Below are 24202 nucleotides of genomic sequence, written 5' to 3' on the forward strand. Positions count from 1 at the left end.
CATGTGTTTTCTGGGGAAAGCATCTCTAGCCTTCATCATATTCTTAGGAATACTTGCCTTATAGGTGTCTCGAGTGCACTATTTTTCAGTCTTGACCTCTCCTCCCCTCCAACAATTATTTATAGAAAACCTGAGCTTTTTGTCATGCCAGGTGGCTGTGGATAATTCAGATGAGGTGTCTGCCTTCACTAAATGTATAATCCAGTGGTGAGGCAGCAGGGTAGCTTCACGGGCATGGGCTTGTGCAGTCCCCCAAGGCTCTGCCCTCAGAAAGGTCCTGTGATTGATTTAATACTCTGCAGGATCCATCTTGATATTCTCAAACTTTGGACAAAGCCACCCCTTTCCCCCTATTTTCATTTTGCAGTGAGCCCTGAACCAGACCTGTAGCCAGTCCTGTGTGGGAGTGATGGAGGGGCAGGGACAGATGATAAACAGGTAACCAAATACTTTAATAATTACAAACTTTGGCAGATGCCCTGGAGAACATGAGCAGGATGCTGCTGTGATAGATAATATGAGAGGGACCAACCTCAGATATGGCCTTTCTGAGGATCTGATACTTAACTTGAGATGTGAAGCACTGGAGCATCCCAGATGCAGAATTTTGCCAGAGGACAGCTTCCATTTAGCTTTGTTTTCACATGTGGTTTTATGATCACTTAAAAAATGTTTACAATTTTCATTTTGATTTCTCTGACTCAAAAGTATTCTTTAAACTTCTGGATATTTAAATAGCCTTTCCCCACTCTTTAAAAACAAATTCTTTTTCTTGTCATATTGCACTGGCTCGGTCCTCCAGCAGTGTTGAGTGTTGAGAATGGACCTCCTTACTCTGTTCCAGATCTTGGATTAAAGCATTCAATCTTTCACCGTAGTGTATGATGTTAACTGCAGGTTTTTCATAGATGCTTTTCACCATTATTCTCTTATTAAGTTTCTGCTTTTATTATGCTGTGGTCTGAGACTGTGTCTACTGTTTTGAATCTCTGAAATTTATTGAGGCTTGCTGTGTGGTTTACTATGTGGTTGAGTTTTAGAAGTATTTCACAGATCTTGAGAAGAAGCTGTATTTCCTGTTTTTACAATTTGGAATCTGGCCTATCTATTACATCAGTGTTATTAATCAGTGTTTCTCAAATTTCTTGTCAGGAGGTTCAGATTTAATAAGTGGGAGTTGGAGTCCAGTAATATGCATTTTTAACTAGCACACGAGGTGGTTTCACTGATGCTCCTTCTTTTTCAGGTATCTTTGAGAAATGCTGCTTATTCTTAATCCTCAGATTGTTGGTTCAAAGATCATAAGCTCAAGATAATTAACTTACTGTGCCCTATTGCTATTGTGCTTAATTTCCCTCAGTATTTATTTTCTGTTGTTTTTGCTTCTTCTTCTTTTTTTTGGGGGGGGAGGGTGTCGTGTTTTTACTTATTTATTTATTTATTATTAAAAATATATTTTTTTGGCCACACCACGCAGCATGCAGGATCTTAGTTCCCCGACTAGGGAAGGAACCTGCACCCCTGCAGTGGAAGCAGAGTCTTAGCTGCTGAACCGCCAGGAAAGTCCCTGTCATGTTGTTTTCTTTTCTTATATTTGGGGTAAATAATTTATGACAGGTCTGCACTGCGAATTATACCCTTTATCATGTTGAGGTATTCTCTTTGCTTTAATTAATAGCACCCCTTCTGCTTTTTAGACAAAAGTAATCTGTTAATTTTTTACCAGCTTTGAATTTCGATACAGCTCTGCTGACACTACAGTACATCTCAGAGTGATGTGACTGTAAAATACCGTGTCCCTCAATTTTAGCATAAAGTTGTAATTTGTTTTAAGATTCTTTTCTTTTTTAATGGATACATTTATTCCAATTACTGCTGTAGTAGATGTTCTTGGCTTTAATTCTGCTATGTTTTAGGTCATTTTCCATATTTTTGAAGTTTCTTTTGTTTTCTGTCTTTTACTCTGTTGTTTGTGTTGGCAGAGTTATTTCTTTTCTAGTAATTTATAAGATGTATTTCCTGCTTTAATTTCTTTTGGCACTTTAAAAAATTGCACTAAACATTATAATTAAACTCAACATATTGTAATTTATCAACATTAAGCAGTTTTTGAAGGGTACAAAAGTCAAGTTGCAGAGTATGTGTGTGCAGCATAATGGAATTTTAATGAAATTTGGAAATAGGGAAAATAATGTTATATATAGTTTGTGGATCTGTGTGTATGGCATGGCAATAATAAACACCAAATTTGTGATGATGGTTTCCCAGGGAAGAAATGGGGAGTAATGGGATCCCTAAGGTGATACACAGGACATTTCAACTCTATCTGCATGTTTTCTTTCTTTCAAGAAATCTGATAGAGGGAATTCCCTGGCTGTCCAGTGGTTAGGACTCTGAGCTTTCACTGCCGAGGGCCCGGGTTTAATCCCTGATCAGGGAACTAAGATCCTGCAAGGCTCAGGGTGTGGCCAAAAAAAAAAAAACAAAACCACACACACACACACACACACACACACACACACACACAGACAAAAGGAAGAATAAAGAAAAGAAAGAAATCTGATAGAGTATGGTAAGTGCATAGGATTTAATAGAGCTTAGCAGGAGATGCGCAACTATTCAAAACATTATTCCCTGCTGATTCTGTATGATTGAAATGTATCAGAATAGTTTTATTTATTTATTTTTAAAAATTTTATTTACTTTTTGGCTGTGTTGGGTCTTTGTTGCTACACCCAGGCTTTCTCTAGTTGTGGCGAGCAGGGGCTACTCTGTTGTGGTGCATGGGCTTCTCACTGCGGTGGCTTCTCTTGTTGTGGAGCACCCACCGTAGGCGCCTGGGCTTCAGTAGTTGTGGTGCATGGGCTTAGTTGCTCTGCAGCATGTGGGATCTTCCCCAACCAGGGATTGAACCCATGTCCTCTGCATTGGCAGGCAGATTCTTAACCACTGCACCACCAGGGAGGTCCCTCAGAATGCACTATTAACCCATATTTTTTAAAAAGTATATATTTTAGTTTTAATACTTTATAAATCCAATGAGTAACTTATTTTTGCCTTGAAGCTTTTTTATATGTTAATTCTCTAAACACTTATTTTTATGAAAGCATCTAAAATCATTATGAAAACCATAAAAGGGAATTTTTATTTTATTTTTTTGGCCACACCCCTTGGCTTGTGGGATTTTTAGTTCTGAGAACGTGGAGTCCTAACCACTCTACCACCAGGGAATTCCCAAAAAAAGGCATTTAAAAAATTCTGTCTGTAAATAAAGTGACAAGTGATATCAGAGTTTGGGCATCCACTTAATGTCAAACGAGAGAAATTTTTCCAAAAGAAGCAGGCATATTAATGCATCAGGTGTTTAGCCCCCATCTAGTAAGTGTATTAAAAATTTTTAGGTCCATCCCAAATTTATATAAGCTTTTTCTGTTTTATATCAGTTAAAGTAGGAATTCAATTGCCTCAGGGATATCATAGCCTTAAAAAAAAACTTTTTAGAAAATGTGGCAAAGTACACATACCATGAAAGTTACCATTTATTTATTTATTTGCCATCTTAACCATTTTTAAGTTTGGCTACGTCCCATGGCTTTAGGGATCTTAGTTCCCCAACCAGGTATGGAACCTGTGCTGCCAGCATTGGAAGCCTGGAGTCCTAACCACTGGACCACCAGGGAATTCCCTCATCTTAACCATTTTTAAATGTACAGCTGCTAACAGGACTGCTTCTCCCAGAGAGCACGTTGAGGTCCAGACAGATCCAAACCTTGGCCCTAAAAAATGTGTGCTGTAAAGTTACTTGATGTATATTTATTATAATTATTTACGGGTGCATTTAACCACCTGTTCATTCCATTTGATGCTATTTACACCACTGCTGTGTAAAGTAAGCTCACGACAGGAAAAGTCGCAGCAATAACCATCTATCAATTTTGATTTACCTTAAGAGTTGTGTCGTCATCCACTCTTACTGAGGAGACTCAAAGGCCAACCTGCTTGGATGGCTCTAATACTTAAGGGTTGCCAAGGGGCTAGGAATTCAAAGTGTTTCTAATTATTAAGAAAAAAAAAATTGGGATGAAGTACATTCACACTGTTATGCAACATCAGACCCTTTTCATTTTCAGAATTCTCTGGGGATACACTAAAAACCTGATCAGACATACATTTCCTTGCACTGCAAAAACGCACAGCTGAGAACGGTGCCATCGCACACCTGTGGCTGTGCTGAGACCAGTCCTGCACGGGGGCTGGGGCCGCGGGGTCCCACTTCCCACGGGGCAAAGGCCCCTGGCCCTTGGGGTGCTGAGCTCAAGCCCCAGTGGTGGGGCTGGGACGAAAGGCGGGGCCTCCGCGTGTCAAAGGTCACACGTCAAAATCAAGCGAGACCCTGGCTTGCAGAGTGTGACGTCACCAAGCGCCTTTGTTCTCGAATAAAGGGCATGTTTCCACGGTGACTTCGCCCCCGGGCCGGTTCCCAACCCCGGAGGCCACCTGACAACCCCCCTCACCCGCATCCCGTCCTGTCCAGTCCCGGCTCCGGACAGAGGCGCTCCGTGTGGAAACTGGAGGCGCTCCTCCTGGTCCAGGAGGAGGACTGAGGAGGGGCCGCCAAGCTGCAGGCAGACGACGGGCCCACCCGGCCGGGAGCGAGCTCTACCCGCAGCCAAGTCCGGGCCGGGCTGATTGAACATGCGCCCCGAAGGGCTGTCACTCAGGAATCAGAGGGCGGGCCTGGGAGGACTGCCCAATCAGACGCGACGGGGCCATTCGGATAACCGTCCAGTCAGGGACCCCGGCAGCAAGAATGCCGAAGCACTGTTCAATCAGGACGGTGGGGCGCGAAGCATCTCCCAATCAGGAGCCCAATGGCAGAGAGTGCCAGGAGCATCGTCCAATCAGGGCTGGGGGCGGGCACGCTCCCAGCCCGGGTGCGGGTCCTTCTCCGCCGGTCGTGGCGCTCGCGCAGCTCACCTGCGCCGCTGCTCCAGGTGTGCGGTTCCCAACGCTCTCACCTGTCTGGGCCGCGGGGAGGGCGCCCAGGAGAGCCTGTAGCCGGGCGGAGATGGTGAGTGCGCGGGGCCGAGGCCCGAGACCGGGAGGGGCTGTTTGGAACCGACCAGAATCGGCTGGAGGAGGTCGCGGGGTGGGGTCCCGGCGTCCTGTCGGGTCCCCGCGTACGGGTCGGGGGTCTCAGGTCTACCTGGGTGCCCCAGATGCGCACAGCTGCCCTCCGCCCGGAGGTCCGGGAGCATCAGCCCCTGGTCGGTTCCTCCCAGCGGACAGTCTGCGGGGTTGGGCAGGGAGCCTGGGGAGACCTGTTTGGGGGCCCTGGGCTGGGAGGGGGTCTCCTGGAAGGTCTTCGGTCTTGAGGGACCCCAACCCCAGTTCTCATTCCCTGGAGGGACGGTACTTGTCAGCTGACCGGACGCATGAGGGGAAGAGAAGAATGATTTCTGCCCCCTGGGTTCTCACAAGTGAAGGGAGAAAAACTGACCCAAAGGTCAAGGAAAGCCCATCACGAGGTGAGGCAGTACCTCTCACCGTTCCCCCACCCTCCCAAGCAAAGGGCACTGTTGACACAGCGGGGACACAGCCGGTGTCCTTTGTTCAGAGAGCACGCCAGGGAGCAGTGGGGGAGGGGTGCCCCACGTGGTAGCGTGGCTGCACTTGATCCTTGTGTTGTGTGTGTCTGGGTACCACTTCAGCACTGCCCCTCCCTGGGTTTGTCACCTTGAAGAGATGTATTCACTTACTGGAACCTCAGATTTTCAGCAAGTGTAAAATGCATAGAATTAATACAGCAGGAAACAAAAGAGAAAATATTTTCAAAGGGGTGAGTTTCAGGAAAAAAAAAAAAAAGGAAAATGTCTTAGCTTCCACTTGTTAAACATTCTTTTAAAATCTCCCCCAGGCTGTAGTAAGTTTCCAGGTCAGTTCCCTTGAGTGGTAACAAATGGAATTCCAGGGTTTAGCCTCCAAAGTTCTGGGGAAAAGCATTTCAGAGAAATAGAGAAAATCTCTTTTCCTATACACAGCTGCAGAGAAGTGAATACAATACCACATAACATGGTAAGTGAAATTGGTGTGTTTTATTATCAGTTAATTAATTATGGCTGCATTTGGCCTTCATTGCTGCACTTGGGCTTTCTCTAGTTGAGGGTAGCAGTGGCTTCTCTTGTTGCAGAGCTTGGGCTCTAAAGCACAGGCTCGGTAGTTGTGCACCGGCTTAGTTGCTCAGAGACATGTGGGATCTTTCCAGACTAGGAATCAAACCCGTGTCCCCTGCGGATTCTTAACCACTGCACCACCAGGTTAGTCCCTGGTGTAAAGATGCATCAATCAGTTATTTAATTTGTGAGAGTAGATAATACTGTTGTTTCTTATCTGTGATGCACTTTGCGTAAATCTGCAATAAATTGATTGCTGTCTGTGGAAGTGGTGGGAATACAAGGATCTTACTTAGATACCAGTTTGTCCTGTCCCATGTGTGGAAGTGTCTGTCATTTCTGCTTGGCTCCCAGTGGCTGCCCTGTGGTGAATCAGGTCTCCCCGTAGGCACATGCCTACTTCGGGCTCTGTTCCTGTCTGTTGGTCTAGTTGCCCATTCCTCTGCCAATTCTGTCCTGTCAGGAGTGCTGCTGCTTTAAAACCCTTACAGTGTGATAACGCAGGTTCTTGCCTGATTCTTCAGAATATTTTGGCTGTGTGGGGGCATTTGTTATTAGGTTTGTAAAGTTAGTATTTGTCAAATCCTAAAGAACATACCTGGTTTGGGAATTTTATGGAATTTTATAAAGTTTCTGGGTCTGCCTTGGGAGGGTTGATAACTTGGTAACACTGATTTTTTTTTCCCACCTTCCCAACTTTAATAAAGAAAAAGCAATGATGATAAAACTCTAGAGCATACTCAGTTTTCTGGGATTCTTCCCTTGAAAACATGGCATTCCAAACACATGCCAAAGCGTACATGTTTCCTAATTGTACTAAGTAGGTGAGAAGCTGAAATCCTAAAACGTTCATCTTCCAACTTTCCTCAGTCTGTGGTCTGTCTGGATCAGCAAGAATCTCCTGAAAAGCTACTGTGGCTGCATTAAGTTTTGTGCGTAGCTCTCTGACCTCTTTTATATGCAGCAGTTGCAGAATTTGAGTAGCTTCATGAAGAGCTGCATCTCCTGGGTAACAGTGATTTTAAGAATGTGTGCCATCTCCTCATTTATTTCATTTTGCTTTGTTATTATCCTTCATGTTTTAAAATTTTTGTTAGATTCTTTTTATAGCCTTCATTCAACTTGTTTTGTACTATTTCAGTTTGGTTTTGTACTGTGGTATGTGTTGTCCTTTTTTTTTTTTTTGAGTCAATATTTATTGGAGTATAGCTGCTTTACACTGTTGTGTTAATTTCTACTGTACAGCAAAGTGAATCAGCTATACATATAATATATCCCCTCTTTTTTGGATTTCCTTCCCATTTGGGTCATCACAGAGCATTGAGTAGTTCCCTGTGCTATTCAGTAGGTTCTCATTAGTTTTCTGTTTTATATGTAGTATCAATAGTGTATATGTGTCAATCCCAATCTCCCAGTTCCTCCCATCCCACCCCTTTCCCCCTTGGTATCCATACATTTGTTCTCTACATCTGTGTCTCTATTTCTGCTTTGCAAATAAGATCATCTATACAATTTTTCTAGATTCCACATATATGCGTTAATATAGGATATTTGTTTTTCTCTTTCTGACTTACTTTACTTTGTATGGCAGCCTCTGGGTCCATCTGTGTCTCTACAAATGACCCAATTTCATTCCTTTTTATGGCTAATATTCCATTGTATGCATGTACCACATCTTCTTTATCCATTCCTCTGTTGATGGGCATTTAGGTTGCTTCCATGTTCTGGCTATTGTAAATAGTGCTGCAGTGAACATTGGGGTGCATGTGTCTTTTTGAGTTATGGTTTTCTCAGGGTATATGCCCAGTAGTGGGATTGCTGGATCATATGGTAGTTCTATTTTTAGTTTTCTAAGGAACCTCCATACTGTTCTCTGTAGTGGCTATACCCACTTACATTCCCACCAACAGTGTAGGAGGGCTCCCTTTCCTCCACACCCTCTCCAGCATTTACTGTTTGTAGATTTTTTGATGATGGGCATTCTGACTGGTGTGAGGTGGTACCTCATTGTAGTTTTGATCTGCATTTGTCTAATAATTAGTGATGTTGAGCATCTTTTCATGTGTTTGTTAGCTATCTGTTTGTCTTTGGAGAAATGTCTATTGAGGTCTTCTGCTCATTTTTTGATTGGGTTGTTTTTTTTTTTTTGATATTGAGCTGCATGAGCTGCTTGTATATTTTGGAGATGAACCCTTTTTCAGTTGCTTTGTTTGCAAATATTTTCCCCCATTTTGAGGGTTGTCTTTTCATTTTGTTGATGGTTTCCTTTGCTGTGCAAAAGCTTTTAAGTTTCATTAGGTCCCATTTGTTTATGTATGTGTGATCTTTTTAAAGTGAACTTTCCAACTTGCTGTTGCTATTAATTAGAAAGGTAATGAAATTTGTTTTTATATTGAATTTTTATCCTGAGATCTTGTTCAGAATCTTATTCTATGATTATCATTTTGTTCTGTTGATGTCATACACATACAACTGTTTGAGTTAGGCATTAAGACAGGTGTTTTCTAGTACTGCACATTTGTTCATTTTATGGATTGAATCTATAGTGTCATGTTGACTGAGAGGTCAACTGTCCACACTTCATTTGTACCTAATTGTCTTGGAGAAAACAGTGAACTTCATACCACTTATATGTTCTTTGGTTTTTTTTAATATTCTTTTACCCTTTTTCCTTTATCCAATGATGCACATTACCATCTATTCCCCACTGGTAGGAGTGGTTTCTATGTATGATAGTTGAATATTATAAAATGGCTTTTGGTAGCTCTAAGATGATTACAGGTAAATCACATGAGTCAGTGTTAGAGTTTTCTGTTGTATAACGTAACATCAGTGCAGGAAAATGCATGCAACACGTACAGTTGACAGAAATATTTAAAAAAATAATCCTCTGTGAAGTGAAACTCAGCCCTGAATGTAGAACATTTGATCAACTTTTAGCCTCACAACAGACAGCTCAACTGCCCTTTCATACCCCAGATGACTCCATGGCCACCATGGCCCCAAAGGTTTGCCATCCCCTTTTCCTTCACCCTCCCACCTCCCAGACAATGCTTTTGCCATATTTTAGTGAATCAGGCTTGCTCTAGCAAATCTTACTTCTAATGTGTCTGGTGTCTCCAAGACCAACCCTAGTCCTGCAGGTAGAACTCTCATGACTTAGCATATAGTTGTAGTCACAAATATGATTTGTTACAACAAAAGGACGCAGCCAAATCAGCAAAGGGAAAGGCACATGAGGAGAAATCTGAAGGAAACCACGTGCAGGCTTTTAAGAGTCCTTTCCCAGTGGAGTCGCACATAACACACCTGATAGCCCCAGTTGTGACAGCCTGTGAAATACTGTCTACCAGAGACTCATTAGGGACTCAGTGCCCAGGGGCTTTTACTGACAGCTAATCATGGACCCAAAGCCCAGCCTCCCAGACGAAAAGCAGGTGCTCAGCTTTAACAGTGTCGTCTGCACAGTCAGTTTAGAGATGGGGAGTGATGATGTGAAACCTTCCAAAATTAAAATTCCCAGACACCAGCTAAGGCCAACCTTGCCAGCAGTCGTTGCTAAGGATAAAGTTAAGGTTTGCAACATCAACTCCTTTCTTGCACACTAGGTAGAGGAAACACTACAGAAACTGTATGGAGAGCAACTCACCTGACTCCAGAAGCTCCTGTTACTTCCTGTACAATAGAGATATTCCTATCATGCTGCTACTTCATTGAATAGGTACTAAATCCTGGCATCAGAATTGTTATGTGAGAGTGTTTTCTTTCCCCCACTCACGGATGTCAGTGGGTTGATGAACTTCTTAAAAAACTGTGGCTTAAGGGAGGCATGCAGCTCCGTAGTTCCTGTGCTTAGGGATTGGCCTGACATGCTCACATGCCCACCGGGGAGGGACATGGACGTGCGAGAAATTGGAGGTGCAGCCTCTAGGATGGTTTGTGTGAAATCACTGTCTCCTGGAATTTGAGGTAAGGGAGTGTTTCCTTATAGGAAGGCACTGCTGAATCCTTTGTGTATTTTATAATTAAGGGCAAATTCGCTGTTAGATGTTTTTGATGTTAAAGTTCTTTGCAAAGTAGGACTCTTAACCTTATCCTCAAGGTCAGCAAGAGTAGTCTTTGATGGCTATGGTAGAAAGAGCTGTTTTGGCATCAAGTACCATGTGCGCACATGCATGCACACACGCTGAGAACTGGTGGGCAGCAGCATTGCCTCAGGAGTGTAGGGAACGTATGGAGTTCCTACTTCCTGTCTTCATGAAAATAGAGGAAAAGAATAGGAACTGAACTGGTGATAACTATTACATAAAAAAAGTTAAAAATAATACTTCTTCAAAGGAAATGTTTCATATAGCCAGTTTGGGTGGCCCTACAGCCTGCATGGCTAGCTGGCCCTTGCAGCAAGTTGGGTTCCCACAGGCCCATGGGCCTCTCATATTTGGTGGGGGGAAGAGAAGGAAAAGTTCCTGTCCTTCATTGTGTTTTTCTTCCTTAAAACCTCATCCAGGTTGACCTTGAGCTTCTTTGTGCTTATGGATGGTGTGTGATAGGAAGCAGCAGAAGTCTCTTGTGTCACAAGGGGTTGATGGGTCTTAAAATGTAAATATTATTTCACCCGTATAGCATTTCTTTCATTTCTCCAATGTGGTCTGAACCCTTTGGTTAGAGAAGAATAAGACCTGAAGTAGTCACAGTAAAAGTGTAGAGATAAGTTTGGTGTGTTAGTGGTGTTACATGAGTGTGGACATAAAGTAAGAGGTGCAATAACTGAGTCACAGAGTAGATGCTAGGTGACCATGGAACCTTGTTTGAACTTCCTGTGACTTTTGAGTCCAGTTGCTCAGTGCTGTGAGTCTCACCCATGTTCCTGTACATACCTTGGGTGTTTCAGAGCTCAGTGGTCTTTGAGGATGTGGCTGTGGACTTCACTCTGGAGGAGTGGGCTTTGCTGGATTCTGCTCAGAGGGAGCTCTACAGAGATGTCATGCTGGAAAACTTCAGAAACCTGGCCTCTGTGGGTAAGAATGACATCATTCCTTCACTTAGTCATTTAGAGACAAGCATTTCTGGCACATCACCGTTCCAAGATTTGGAATGTGTAAAGGGAATACCTTAGCTAATAAGACAGACATGCTCATAACCATCACAGAATGAGAATCTATGTATTAAACTGAGTTTTTCTGTGTAAAGAAACCTCCCTTAGGATCATTGGTGGATATAGGTTTCATGGGGCCTTAGGGGGCCCAGTGAGGTCTGGTTTTGAACCTTCTGAGAATTTTACTATGTTTATTAAAGTGCTCACCATTTTGACCCCTTGTACTTGTTATTGATGAAGTCTTGACACAGCTAAACTCCTCAGTGTCACTTTTGGCTAACAGGTACCTTCTTTCTTGTAAGATTTTTTACCTTTTTGCTTTCAGATGATGAGACTCAATTTAAGGCCAATGGGTCAGTTTCTCAGCAGGGTATTTTTGGGAATAAAATATCAAAGTTCACTGGAAATGATTCCTGGGCCTCAGTCTTAGGAAAAATTTGGGAAGAACTCAGCCTTGAAGATCAGCACATAGACCAGGGGAGACATCTGAGGTGAGTCACACTCATGAGAGAAAGCAGTATTCCAGGAGAGAATCTTAGATGTTATGAAGTTTAAAAAAGCAAACAAACAAAAACACATGTAAGCCTAGATCAAATTGGTTTATTCATAGAGATTTTCATGAATATTTTTTTTCTTAAATGTGACATTGATGTTGAGTTTTAGAAACAGTTGAAAATGATCAGCAGAAGAGCCCATGTTTAAGAAACACTGTTTCTGTAATGGTTGTGGTTGAAACCCCTCCCATGGCATTGAGTTCATTCTACTTTAAAAGAAGTCGAGGGACTTCCCTGGTGGTCTGGGCCTAAGGCTCCATGCTCCCAATGCAGGGGGCCTGGGTTGGATCCCTGGTTGCAGAACTAGATCCCACATAGTGCAACTAAGAGTTTGCATGCCACAACTAAAGATTCTGCACACGGCAATGAACATCCTGCACACCGCAACTAAGACCAGGGCAGCCAGATAAATAGATATAAATGAATTTTTTTAATTAAAAATAAATAAATAAGTGAAAGAAGTCAAATAGGGGAGAAAACCTACCTATTCACCGAAATTGGTGAAAATGTAATTCTCGTACTTACTAATAAATCATTATTAATCAAATCATTGATAACATGCTTCTCATTTTTAACAGAAATCATGTGGTGGAGAGACTCCGTGAAAGTAATGATCAGTGTGGGGAAGGCTTCAGTCAGATTCCAAATCTTAACCTGTACCAGAAAACTCTTACTGGAGTGAAACAGTATGAATACAGTGCAAATGGACAAGTCTTCATGCAGCATTCATCCCTCAAGAATCACATCGCTGTTCACACCGCGCACAAGTCGTATCAATGTCAGGAATGTGGACAGTCCTACATTTGTCGTTCACACCTAAGGACGCATGTGAGGACCCACAATGGAGAGAGACCCTATGTGTGTAAATTATGTGGAAAAACCTTTCCTCGTACTTCTTCCCTCAACCGGCACATAAGGATTCATACTGCTGAGAAAGCCTATGAATGTCAGCAATGTGGGAAAGCCTTCATTGATTTTTCAAGTCTTACTAGTCATGTGAGAACTCACACTGGAGAGAAGCCCTATAAATGTAAGGAATGTGGGAAAGCTTTCAGTTATTCCTCAACTTTTCGAAGACACACGATAACACACACTGGAGAGAAGCCCTATAAGTGTATGGAATGTGGGGAAGCCTTCAGTTATTCCTCAACTTTTCGAAGACACATGATATCACACACTGGGGAGACGCCACATAAATGTAAGGAATGTGGGGAAGCCTTCAGTTATTCCTCGGCTTTTCGAAGGCACATGATAACACACACAGGAGAGAAGCCCTATGAATGTAAACAGTGTGGGAAAACCTTCATTTATCTCCAATCCTTTCGAAGGCATGAAAGGATTCACACTGGAGAGAAACCCTATGAATGCAAGCAATGTGGAAAAACCTTCATTTATCCCCAGTCATTTCGAAGGCACGAAAGGACTCATGGTGGAGAAAAACCCTATGAATGTACCCAGTGTGGGAAGACATTCAGCCACCCCTCATCCTTTCGAGGACACATGAGAGTGCACACTGGGGAGAAACCTTACGAGTGCAGTCAGTGTGGAAAAACTTTCAACTGGCCCATATCCTTGCGAAAACATATGAGAACACACACTAAAGAGAAACCTTACCAGTGTAAACAATGTGGAAAAGCCTTCAATTTGTCTGCTTGCTTTCGAGAGCACGTGAGAATGCATCCTGGAGACAAATCATATGAATGCAAGCTGTGTGGGAAAGCTTTCTATTGCCACATCTCCTTACAAAAACACATGAGAAGGCACACTGCAGAGAAACTTTATGAATGCAAGCAATGTGGGAAAGCTTTCAGTTGGCCTGAACTCTTGCAACAGCACGTGAGAACACACACTGCAGAGAAACCTTACAAATGTAAGGAGTGTGGTAAAGTCTTCAAATGGCCCTCATCTTTACCAATACATATGAGGATGCACACTGGAGAGAAACCATATGAATGTCAGCAGTGTGGGAAAGCCTTTAGCTGTTCCTCGTCCTTAAGAAGACACATGAGGATACATACTACTGAGAAACACTACACATGTAACTCGGGAAATCCTCCTGCAAGTGAATTCATGCACAGTGCTTCAGAAAATTCACATCAGGAGAGAAATCTTATAAAAGTTGTAAATCTGGTATTGCCTGTATGAGTACCTCATCATTAAAGTGGACCCATAGGGAGTGTATTTCCAGTTCTTTTGCAAATATTTAGATGGAAATTAACTGAAGTACTCTTTTGGTTATACTACAAACATTTTACAGGTAGTGTTTTTTTTCTTATGCTTTAGGAAATAAAACATTTCTTTTTACAGTTTGCTGGACTCATGAGTGATTTGAAGTATATTTTTAATATATAAGTAGTTTTAATATCTTAGTTCTTTAAATTGTCCTTTAAGGGGTTATTGGAATGATGACACTGTGGTATTTGTTGGGATTTTCCTACTGGCTTAGTATGGCAGATACTGCATAATCAGCCATTATATGTTTTCCACCATGGTATTGAGAGAGTCTTTATTTATTTAGGCCAGGGGAGTCTTATTCCATTTTTCTTATAAATAGTTGGCAGACATTTGTAATTATGCAGAGTCCTTCAAAAGTGCATAGTCTCATGTGAATTGTTACTTTCAGCTTTTGCCCTTTGCTTTGTCCTTGCTTGTGACTGTGAATTAAACAATGGGTTTTTACTTAAGAGACACTTTTGATGTGACCATGAGATACAGAGTTCTGGAGCATGTTACGTTCGCATGGGTAACGTTGGTATCTACAGTTCCCAGAATTATGATTCTTTGTTCAAATTTACCAGTAGCCTATTGGCATGAGATTTGGAAGGCAGAAGTGAAGCCATTACTAAGTTTTTGCAGCCACATTAAGGTATGGGAAAGAGATTCATAGGGGACACTTGGAGACCAGCTTTCAGCCCACTTTCCTGATTGTTGGCCCTACCCATCAAGAGTATCATCAAAAGAAATGCCAAGTACTTGATTTCTGTTTTTCTCAGAATTGTAAGCATCCATAAATACCTCCAAGAGCTTGATGTCAAGGATTCAGTCATGTTGCCTGGCACTTACAATTTGGATTTTCCTACAAACCCTAACATGTCCTGCAGACCACTAATTCAGACCATGTTACGTGATCTCTGATGCTATGATTCTACTCTTCTTCTATCTTCCACTCATATATTTTTAATACATAAGTAGTTTTAATATCTTAGTTCTTTAAATTGTCCTTTAAGGGGTTATTAAGTTTTAATCCTGATTCTACCACAAAGGCTACAATGTTGCAGCAAAACAAAACAACACATGGAACTTTGTTAATCTATTATATTTTTAAATGTGCTGACTCAGTCCTTTGTGAGAACAAATGTCTTCCTCATAAATTTGGGGTTGGGGTTAGGTTTACTGTTAGTGTTGAATGCAGTTCCTTGATGTGGCTTTGGGTTTAATTATTGTGTTTGATCCTGAGTCATTAAAAACACTTCTATTTTTAAGAAAAATCTTCTGTAGGTATGTCTTAGAAATATTTTGTTTACTGTGTTCTCAAATCCCTTGTATACTAACTGTATTAGTATCCCAGGGCTTCTGTAACAAAGTACCACAGCTGGGTGGCTTAGGGCAACAGAAATTTTTGTCTCAGAGTTCTGGAAGCAGAAGTCCAAAGTTAAGATGTTGGCAGAACCATGCTTCCTCTGAAAGTGCTAGGGAGGGATCTCTTCCAGCACTCTCCTAGCTTCTGTCAGTTCCTTGGCTTGCAACCAACATAACTAATCTTCACATGGCATTCTACCTCTGCATGTCTGCACCTTCATATGGCATTCTTTTTATAAGGACACCATACACATCGGGTTAGGCCCATCCTATTCCAGTATGACCTCATCTTAACTAATTATATCTGCAACAGCCCTATTTTCATATAAGGTCATATTCTGAGTTACTGGAAGTTCAACACAGGGCTTTGGGGGGAACACAGTTCAACCTGTAACACCAACAAATACTCTTTCATTTACTGAGAATATATTAAAATATTTCATTGCAGTTACAGATTTTAAATCAACTTTGTTTTTTTCCATGCTGTGAGGCTTTCGGGGATCTTAGTTCCCCAACCAGGATTGAACCTGGGCCCCGGCAGTGAAAGTGCTGAGTCTTAACCACTGGACCACCAGGGAATTCCCTTAAATCAACTAATTTTGTCAATTTAAGCATTATACATTGAGACAATGTTAGCTGGTGTATACAAGTCAAGGTTTTTTTTGGTCATATAAACATTTTTTATTGTTACATACTTCAACATTTGTCATTAAATAGGTTGCTTATTCCTTGTTAATAATAAATGCTTAAATGGTGGTTTTGTTAATGCTCTCTAGCCAAAACCCACCAGGACTACCTTGTTTTGATCAAAGAAAATTGGGTGTTTTGAGTTAAAGCAATTTGGATGAACAGACAGTGGGATGTATCAGTCAGAGGCTGTTTGAAAGAATACATTTTCAGATTTGAGCTTGTGTTTGGTGAGTGTAGAAAGCATAAGTAATTGAGTTTAGCTAAAACTAATTGGTAGAACAGAAGAAGTCAATCATATTACCAAGAGAAGGGGGATGTTTAATCATTTTTTGTGGTTTGCAGGTGAGCTCCAGAACAAACAGTATCAATTTGAGTAATGTAGTAGAAAAGGAGATATATTTGACATCCTCATGGAAAAATTGAAAATATTTTATAGGAAGAAAAAAACAAAAGCTTTTTGTCTTAATGATCCGAACCTCCAAAAGCACATTTTATTTTTCACAGGTATCATTCCCATTTTGTAGACTTCCAGCACTAGCCAGGAAAGGGGAAAAAAATGTCATGGTGTAATACCTCATTGTTTTTATTAAAGAGCAGACAATATCTAATCTTCATTTTCCCCCCATACTAACCAGCACAGAGTTACCCAAACTCTTGTAGCTCATAAAAATGGAATTTCAGGTTTGAAGGTTTTAGTTTTGCTCAATCTTTATTGAGAGCTGTTGGACATTTAGAACACTGGAAGGCAACTATAATTCTGAATTTTAGAAAAATGGCATAAAGTTTTACAAAAAGACCCCTAAAACACTATATGGCCTTCCTTTTAGGAGATGTGGAAAAGACAGGGTATAAGAAACTGAAGCAAGTCAGTTGTCACGAGTGGGGCCTTTGAGAACAAATGGACACCTATGTTTTTTTCAGGGTGGTGGAGTGAGTGTTTATCTTGATTGTGTTGGTGTATACGTGCATTTATGAGCACTCATGGCATTACACTTACAATAGCGAATTTTAATGCATGTATATTAAAAATAATAAAAAAAAAATAAAGCCTTTGTTTTCTAAGGTAATTTTAAAAACTCTGAACCTTGACACCATCACCTCCCGATTTTGGGATCCTTAAGAAGTGCTGAAGGACTTGAAGGGGTGGGGGGAGGGTGCGGGAGAAGGACTTGGGGCCAAACCGACCTTTCTTGAAACTCGGTCTAAAGTTAGGAAACACCTGCAAGGACCACATCTGTTCTCACCTCGCACAACAGGAGAGAAATGAAAGGGCTCCTAGCATCCTCCAAGTTTATGCCTCCAAGTCAGATCTCTGGGAATGCTCTGGTCTGAAATATAAAAGTGCCCCTACAGTTCTCCCCAAGAGACCCTGCCGGGGGGCATCTTAATCCCTGGGCATCAGCCTCATGTCTTTTCCTGGGCCTGTCTGGAGGCCATCCATCTCTAAGATTGTATCAGGCTGGGTCCTTTGAGTCTGGCTGGGAGACGTCCTAAGGGTTCTACACTCCTGCTCATGGAACGCTGTGGCAGCCCACGGGGCTGGGAGATGACAGAGAAACAGCAGTAGCAGAACCCGCGACAAAGGCACAGACTGCCTGTGGCCACATCAACCCCCGCTGTCTCACGAACATCAGGTCAGCGCCCACAAGCTCCAAGACGCACACCAGTGCCTAGCGACGTCACAAGCTGACTTCCGAGCATGGCAGGCGTGTCGACGCGCACGCGCATACACCCGCTGCCCCTCAATCATCCATCGCCTGAGGAGATAGGTTGCAGGTGCGCCAATCCCGCCCTAACTCCTCATCTCAGGTCCCGCCTCCTCCCCACCTCCCATCAGGGGCTCGCCCCGCCACGGCGCATGCGCAACACCTGCTTTCTGCTTGGTCTCAGCCGCTGCGGCCTGTGGGAAATGGTAATCTCAGCAAAAGACCCAGCAGACGCGGGGAGCCCCGCCCTCAGGGTCCTCCCAGCATGGAACGCGACCGCCTCTTAAACGCTGCTGGAGACTTCTGGGAGCAGCGACTTCACCGAAGTGCGCAGGCGCACCTGGGTGGGGCAACTCGGAACCCGCCCAGGGAGAGATGGAAGGCGGGTCTCCAGGGCTTGTACGTAGACAAGACTTATCTCTAAGGCCTGGAGGTGTGTGGTCCGACCTCCCGCTTGAAGCACCCATCCTCAGAGTCTCAGGGAGGCCATTGGGGCCACCCAGGGCGGGCGGAGTGGAGTCTACAGGCGCATGAGACCAGCAGAGACCGCTGCCGAGGGGACCACAGTGCAAGACACATGGCTGCCAGTCAACGAGATAGACACCGTTGCCGCCCGCATTGAGTTTCCAGTTGGAAAGCAAGGTGACAGGGTAAAGGTAGTGATGAGGGTGTTGCTGGTAGAATCTTAAGCAGCTTGGGGGAGCTGGAACATCATAACCCGAGCCACGTCGGGCCGCCGACACTTCTTCCACAGGTTCGGTTCTTGTGGTTCTTATCTAGAGGCTTTTTGTTCTGTGCAGGTTCACGAAGTGTGAAGTCCCTGTTGCAGGAGGAGGGATAACAAGTGACATAGATGACGTATCTGATGTTGATTAGTTCTAAGTGAAGAGAGCTGTGGGGGAGTCGCAGAGGGCCTACTAGGCTGTGTTATCTCTAGTTTCTCTAGAGACATCATCTTTGCCTGTGTGTCTGAATTTGTGTGTCTGTGTCAGGGTGCCCACGTGCATGTCCCAGTGACAGAGTTTGTGTGATTTTGTCACGCCATCCCATGCGTGTGTCTGGGAGGGTTCAAGTGTTTGAGTGGTGGCTCCTGTGCCGTGACGGGAGTGCCGATTGTCCGTGCATCCCATGGCACGGATGACTGGAGTGTTTCTCTGTCTCCCTGGGTTTTCCCCAGTGTGTGTACTGAAACTTTTACGAGGGCGAGTCAGAAATTATCCGCACTCTATAGAATTTACAGAGGTTTTAATATAACCGGAGTGCGGATAATTTTTGACTCATCCTCATAAGATCTACGCTTGTAGTAACTTTTATTTTTTTATTTAAAATTTTTTTCTTATTATCTTGCTAAAGGATGTCTTCATAAAATCCATTGCAAGTATCATTTTTATTTTTTTGAGTTTTGAGATACAATTGACATACGATAAACTGCATATATTTAAAGTGTACAATTTGACTTTTTTTCTTATAAGTAATGCATATATGGCAATCCCAATCTCCCAATTCATTCACCCCCCACCCCGCTTTCTGCGCTTTTAAATACACAGTACAGTATTGTTAATCATAGTCACCATGCTGTTCATCACATCTCCATGCCTGTGTGTGTGTGTCTGTGTGTCTATTGCTGCATCTCTAACATGTAAAACAGGACATGGTATATAGGTGATCAATAAACGCTTGTTGAATGACCAGGTTCAGATACTTATATATTCATTCACACACAAACAATGAGGGTTTTGTTCAGAGCTCATAACAGACCCACGTCCACTTGGGCTTCAAGAGTGGACAGTTCTCACTGCCTTCCCGTGTGGCAACGTGGTGTCCCTTGGCACTCAAATCCCAAAGGAGTGTTTTTCAGCGAGCTGGTGAGGGAGGGGACCTCACGTTGCTGAGCCCTTGCCGTGCATCATAGTGGAAGGCACTCGCCATAAGAGACTGCCAAGGGGCTATCGCCACCACATGATAGAAGCCTGAGGCCTTGCGAGTCAAGGGCCAGTATCCCTTGTCAAGGATGCTCCAGTCAGTCACTCTGCTTTAGGTTTCTTCCAAGAACAGGGCCCTCACTACCTGACAATACAGAGGGTTTTGGTTGGCCCTTTGTTTTCAGGGGGCAACTGTATCGGGGCTGCCAAGGTGCATAACCCCTCTTTAGCTGTCATACCTTCTACTAAGTCTCTCAGGATCCGCTGTGGTTTCCTCAGCACCCAGCGTCCTCTGCTGTCTTTAGCTGCCTTCCCAGTGGCAGCCGTAGTCGGGAAGGAAGGGAGGGTGAAGCCTGGGGAAACCTCCCAACCCGTCGCCCGGCGTCGGTTCCTGGTTACCGACCAGAAGCGCATGAGAGGTACACGGAGGCAGGACTAGAAGTCAGGGATTTCCGCCACTTCCGGCCCTGCCCCGTGTCCCTTTGGGCTTTTCCAGAAAACCAGAGGGCGCAGCTTCCGGCACAGCGAGGATAATGCGCTTCAACGCGGTCCGACGTTGGAACTCGCAGCAGCCTCCGGGCGCAGCTGGTGGGGCGTGGGGGCCGCGTTGCGAGCTGGGTGCAACGGGGGCCCGGAATCTAGTCGCTGCGGGCCGGCTTTCTTGGAACTGCATTTCTCAAGGGGCTCGGGTTCCCTGGGGTGGTGTCCCAGGAAGTGAGCGAATATGGGGACCAAGGGGAGGGCGCTCAAAGCTGGTCTGGAGCCTGGGAATGACTAGGGAGCCGGCCTCTGAGCGGTACTAGGTGTGGACTGTGCATGCACAGCCGTCAGCCGCTCTTGACTCCTTGCGGTCGACTGCGACCCAGGGGCTGTGATTGCGCATGCGTGTGTCTGTGGACACAAGGCCGAGGTGGTTGGCAGAGGTAGGCATGGTGACCATGGTACATGTTGCTGAGCTGAAGATGATTGAGAGCGTGTTCCCCGGACCTTGGCACGAGAGTTGTAACTGTCCTGAGCCCTGGTGGCCCTTGTTTTCTATTCTCGCTCCCTGCCACGTGGCACTGCTTAAGGGAAATAGTCCCAAAATGGAGACAGGTGTGGATCCCTTCATGAAGTCTCTCAGCAAAGAGACACAGAAATGGGCTTGGGAAAGGAATTTGAGAGCGGAAATGGAATTGTGATGTGGAAAAATCCCGTCACCGTCTGCAGTTCTCCTTGCATTTCTGAGAGCTTGCATAGGTTGTCATTCTGCTTATAGGAAAAGGTACAGGCTGGGGTATAGCTGTGCAGATGACCTATCCCTTTTTCAAACTAGGGGGCAACTCTGATTTGTGGGATACAAATTCTGTCATTGGACTATAATAACAAAATGATAAAGCCAAATATATAATGCAATTTACAGTTCTTTCAAAAGAACTGTAAATAGCCACACACTGGCCCAAATAAGTAAAGGGGAGGCTGATGACAGAAACCCTCTCCAATTCTTAAGTACATGTCGCATAAGCTAAAGCTTTTAACTATTGCAGATTGAACCAGGAGTAGGATTTGATTTTATTTTAAAATTTTTATTTAAGTATAGTTGATTTACAATGTTGTGTTAATTTCTGCTGTACAGTAAAGGACTCTGTTATACACACACACGTATACTTTTTCATATTCTTTTCCATTATGGTTTATCACAGGATATTGGATATAGTTCCCTGTGTTATTAGTAGGACCCTGTTTATCCATCCTATGTTTAATAGTTTGCAACTGCTAATCCCAAACTCCCAATCCTTCCCTCCCCCATCCCCTCCCCCTTGGGAACCACAAGTCTGTAAGATTTTATTTTTATAGAGACTCATTACTCTGCTACTTCCATGGATGAAGGATAGTGTATCAATCCACACTATTTACAAACACCCTTGAGCAGTTCCTTTAGCAGTGTTTACTTAAGACACTAGATGATGGAATTATAAATTAATGAACATCCTCACTCACTGATGCCCCTATCTTTCAGAGGAAAAAAAATACAGACTACACCCTCCTGCTTTCCCTATTATCGCTTTTATCCTGGATTATTTTCCACTGAGACACATATTTCCATCTTTGATGCCAAATCTCTACTTTTTACATAAAAATTTGGACCGTTTTTTACATCACTTTTCCCACAAAGGTATATGCATCAGAACTGCAAGGACTTCTTTCCTGCTTCTGCATTGAGAGCCTACCATGTGTGCCATGATTAGTGTTGAGCCTGTTTTTGTTTTGAGTTTAGAATGGCTGATGTATTAAAGAGGTTCAAAAATTAGCATCCAGTGAAGAGCATGGTCTCTGGGCTAGAAGAGCTTGTTTTGAATCCTGATCCTGTCTTTACCACTTGCTAGCTTTGTAATCTGTAGGCCCCAGTTAACTCACAAAAGGAGATAAAATTGTCTACATTATAGTTTTAGAGGATTACCTCAATTTACATTAACTGAGCTAATTTGTGGGAGACAAAACAGTAGCAGATAAATAGCAAACATACTAAAGTGTTCAATAGTGAGAAAAAAGAATCGGTCCTTGAGAATGGGGATCCACCTGGCCTGGTCTTCACTCCTAGGCTGTGGTGTTCTGCTGAACAGAAATCTTTTTCTTTTTTTTCAGATTTCTTGGTTGCACCCTGTGGCATGCGGGATCCTAGTTCCTCAACCAGGGATCAAACCTGTGCCTTCTGCAGTGGAAGCTCAGAGTCTTAACCCTGGAAGTCCCTAAACAGAAACCATTTTAAACAACACTGTCATGAGAGAAGGCCACTGGGTGTTATGTGATGGAGTAAGGCACAAGCAAGAGCACTCTGTGATCATGTCATCACACAGGACCAAGAGAGAATTATGCAGTCACAGAAATGATGAAATATTCTCCTAGTCTAGCTAACAAAACTGACCTGCTTCCTTACAAGTTAATTTTAGCCCCAGTCCCTTCTTTTTGCCTTCTAAACAAGAAATATTAAAATTCCCAATCATACATTTACATTCACTTCCTGAATCAGAAGTCCCTAAGAGCAGTCTCAGACTTGGTGATTCATTAGGACTGATAGGATTCAGAAGAGCCATTATATCATGATTATGGTGAAGGGATACAGATTAAAGGCAGCAAAGGGAAAAGGCATATATATGGTGAAGTGGAGGAGAAATCAGGCACAAGCTTCCAGTTGTCCTCTCAGTACAGTCACATGGACAGCACCCAGCAATGATATGTGAAAACACATGAAGTGCTGCCAGTCACAGAAGCTCACCTGAGCCTTGGTCTCCAGGATTTGTACTGGGGGGTCATGTAGCACCCACTTAACTGAGCTTAGCCACTCAGTCTCCAGCTGATTTCCTCAGAGATCAAACAGATACAGCTTCATCTATGGCCTTATGCATAAACTATCTAGTCAAACTGATAAAAAGTATGGCCCAAGGCCTCAGGCAGACAAACACTCTTATCAGGCAGAATATTCCAAGGACTCAGAATTTATTTCACACGAGATGGTCAAGGGCCAGTATGTTCTTTGAAAAATGTAAAGGTTGAGCAACCAAAACCTGTTGGATTAATACTCTACTGCACACTTCCCAGTAGCAGCCAACCTGGTGCAAAGGCTGCTTCCTTGAAGTCTCCCCCAAATCATCTGAAATAAGTCCAATTCCTGTTTGTCCTTTCTAACACAGAATTGCTTAGATGTTCTGTTGTTCTTCATGTTGTGTGGTCACCCCACTGCAGTCAGTCAACAAACCCAATTTTGTTCAGCTGCCGCTGTGTTTCTCATGGGTTTTGGTTGGTGGGTACTGACATAGCCAATATATAAGCTTTTATTCTTATGAATGAATAAGTTGCTTTAATGGGAAAATTGTTTGACAGTATAAGAATAAGAAAATTCACATTAAAAAATTTTAAATAGTTATGTACTATGATCTCAGAACATCTTTAAAAAGACAAAATTACATTACTGATTTGATAATACATAATTATATTGGAATATTTTAACATATCCTCTCTCAAGCACATGAAAGATAAAGTTAATGTTTTAAGTATACAGCAAACATAAAACTAGTTTTACTAGGATTTTCCTAAATATGTACAAAACCTTGTGTCTGACTAAAAATATGTATCTTATTTTGCAAGCATGAAAACTGTAATTATTGACCACATATTAAGTTCATTGTTTAGAGACCGCATTCAGCTGGGAAAAACAAAAAACTCACACAGTCTGCTTCATATATCTGCACGGTGCCTATTTCTCATGTGGAATTGTCTGGAAACAAAAAGTACAGGGTAAATGCAACTACTCAACAGGGTAAACATGATCAGAAAACAAAGTCCTGCATGTTTTCAGACATCACAATTGTAACTTTCAGGGTAGAGTCAGGAACACAGGGCCACTAGATATAAGATGTTCACTACACATATTAGACCCAAAACACATATGGTAAGAACTGGAGAAAAGAGAATGTGAGAGAAAGTCATCAATCAAGAAAGTATA

The 24202-nt window shown here is 43.0% G+C and overlaps 1 protein-coding gene across 2 annotated transcripts; it reads left to right on the plus strand.

Annotated features, from left to right (window-relative positions):
• Positions 1-4940: 4940 nt before the first annotated feature.
• On the plus strand, positions 4941-14131 carry LOC130836924 (zinc finger protein 555). Of its 2 annotated transcripts, XM_057709582.1 has the most exons (5): positions 4947-5071; positions 9782-9894; positions 11065-11191; positions 11594-11759; positions 12401-14131. In XM_057709582.1, the coding sequence occupies exons 3-5, from the start codon at positions 11158-11160 to the stop codon at positions 13965-13967; spliced, it is 1767 nt and encodes a 588-aa protein (XP_057565565.1). In that variant the 5' UTR covers positions 4947-5071; positions 9782-9894; positions 11065-11157; the 3' UTR covers positions 13968-14131. The 2 variants fall into 2 exon arrangements, with proteins under 2 accessions (XP_057565564.1, XP_057565565.1); XM_057709581.1 differs by lacking the exon at positions 9782-9894 and having other exon boundaries at positions 4941-5071.
• Positions 14132-24202: the final 10071 nt, after the last annotated feature.

Source organism: Hippopotamus amphibius, chromosome 15, assembly GCF_030028045.1.
Source record: "Hippopotamus amphibius kiboko isolate mHipAmp2 chromosome 15, mHipAmp2.hap2, whole genome shotgun sequence".
Classification (NCBI taxonomy): Eukaryota; Metazoa; Chordata; class Mammalia; order Artiodactyla; family Hippopotamidae; genus Hippopotamus; species Hippopotamus amphibius.

Coding starts and splice junctions, on each gene's coding strand:
- LOC130836924 (XM_057709581.1), top strand. Junction 11,192..11,593: donor CAGAAACCTGGCCTCTGTGG/GTAAGAATGACA, acceptor TTTTGCTTTCAG/ATGATGAGACTCAATTTAAG. Junction 11,760..12,400: donor GACCAGGGGAGACATCTGAG/GTGAGTCACACT, acceptor CATTTTTAACAG/AAATCATGTGGTGGAGAGAC.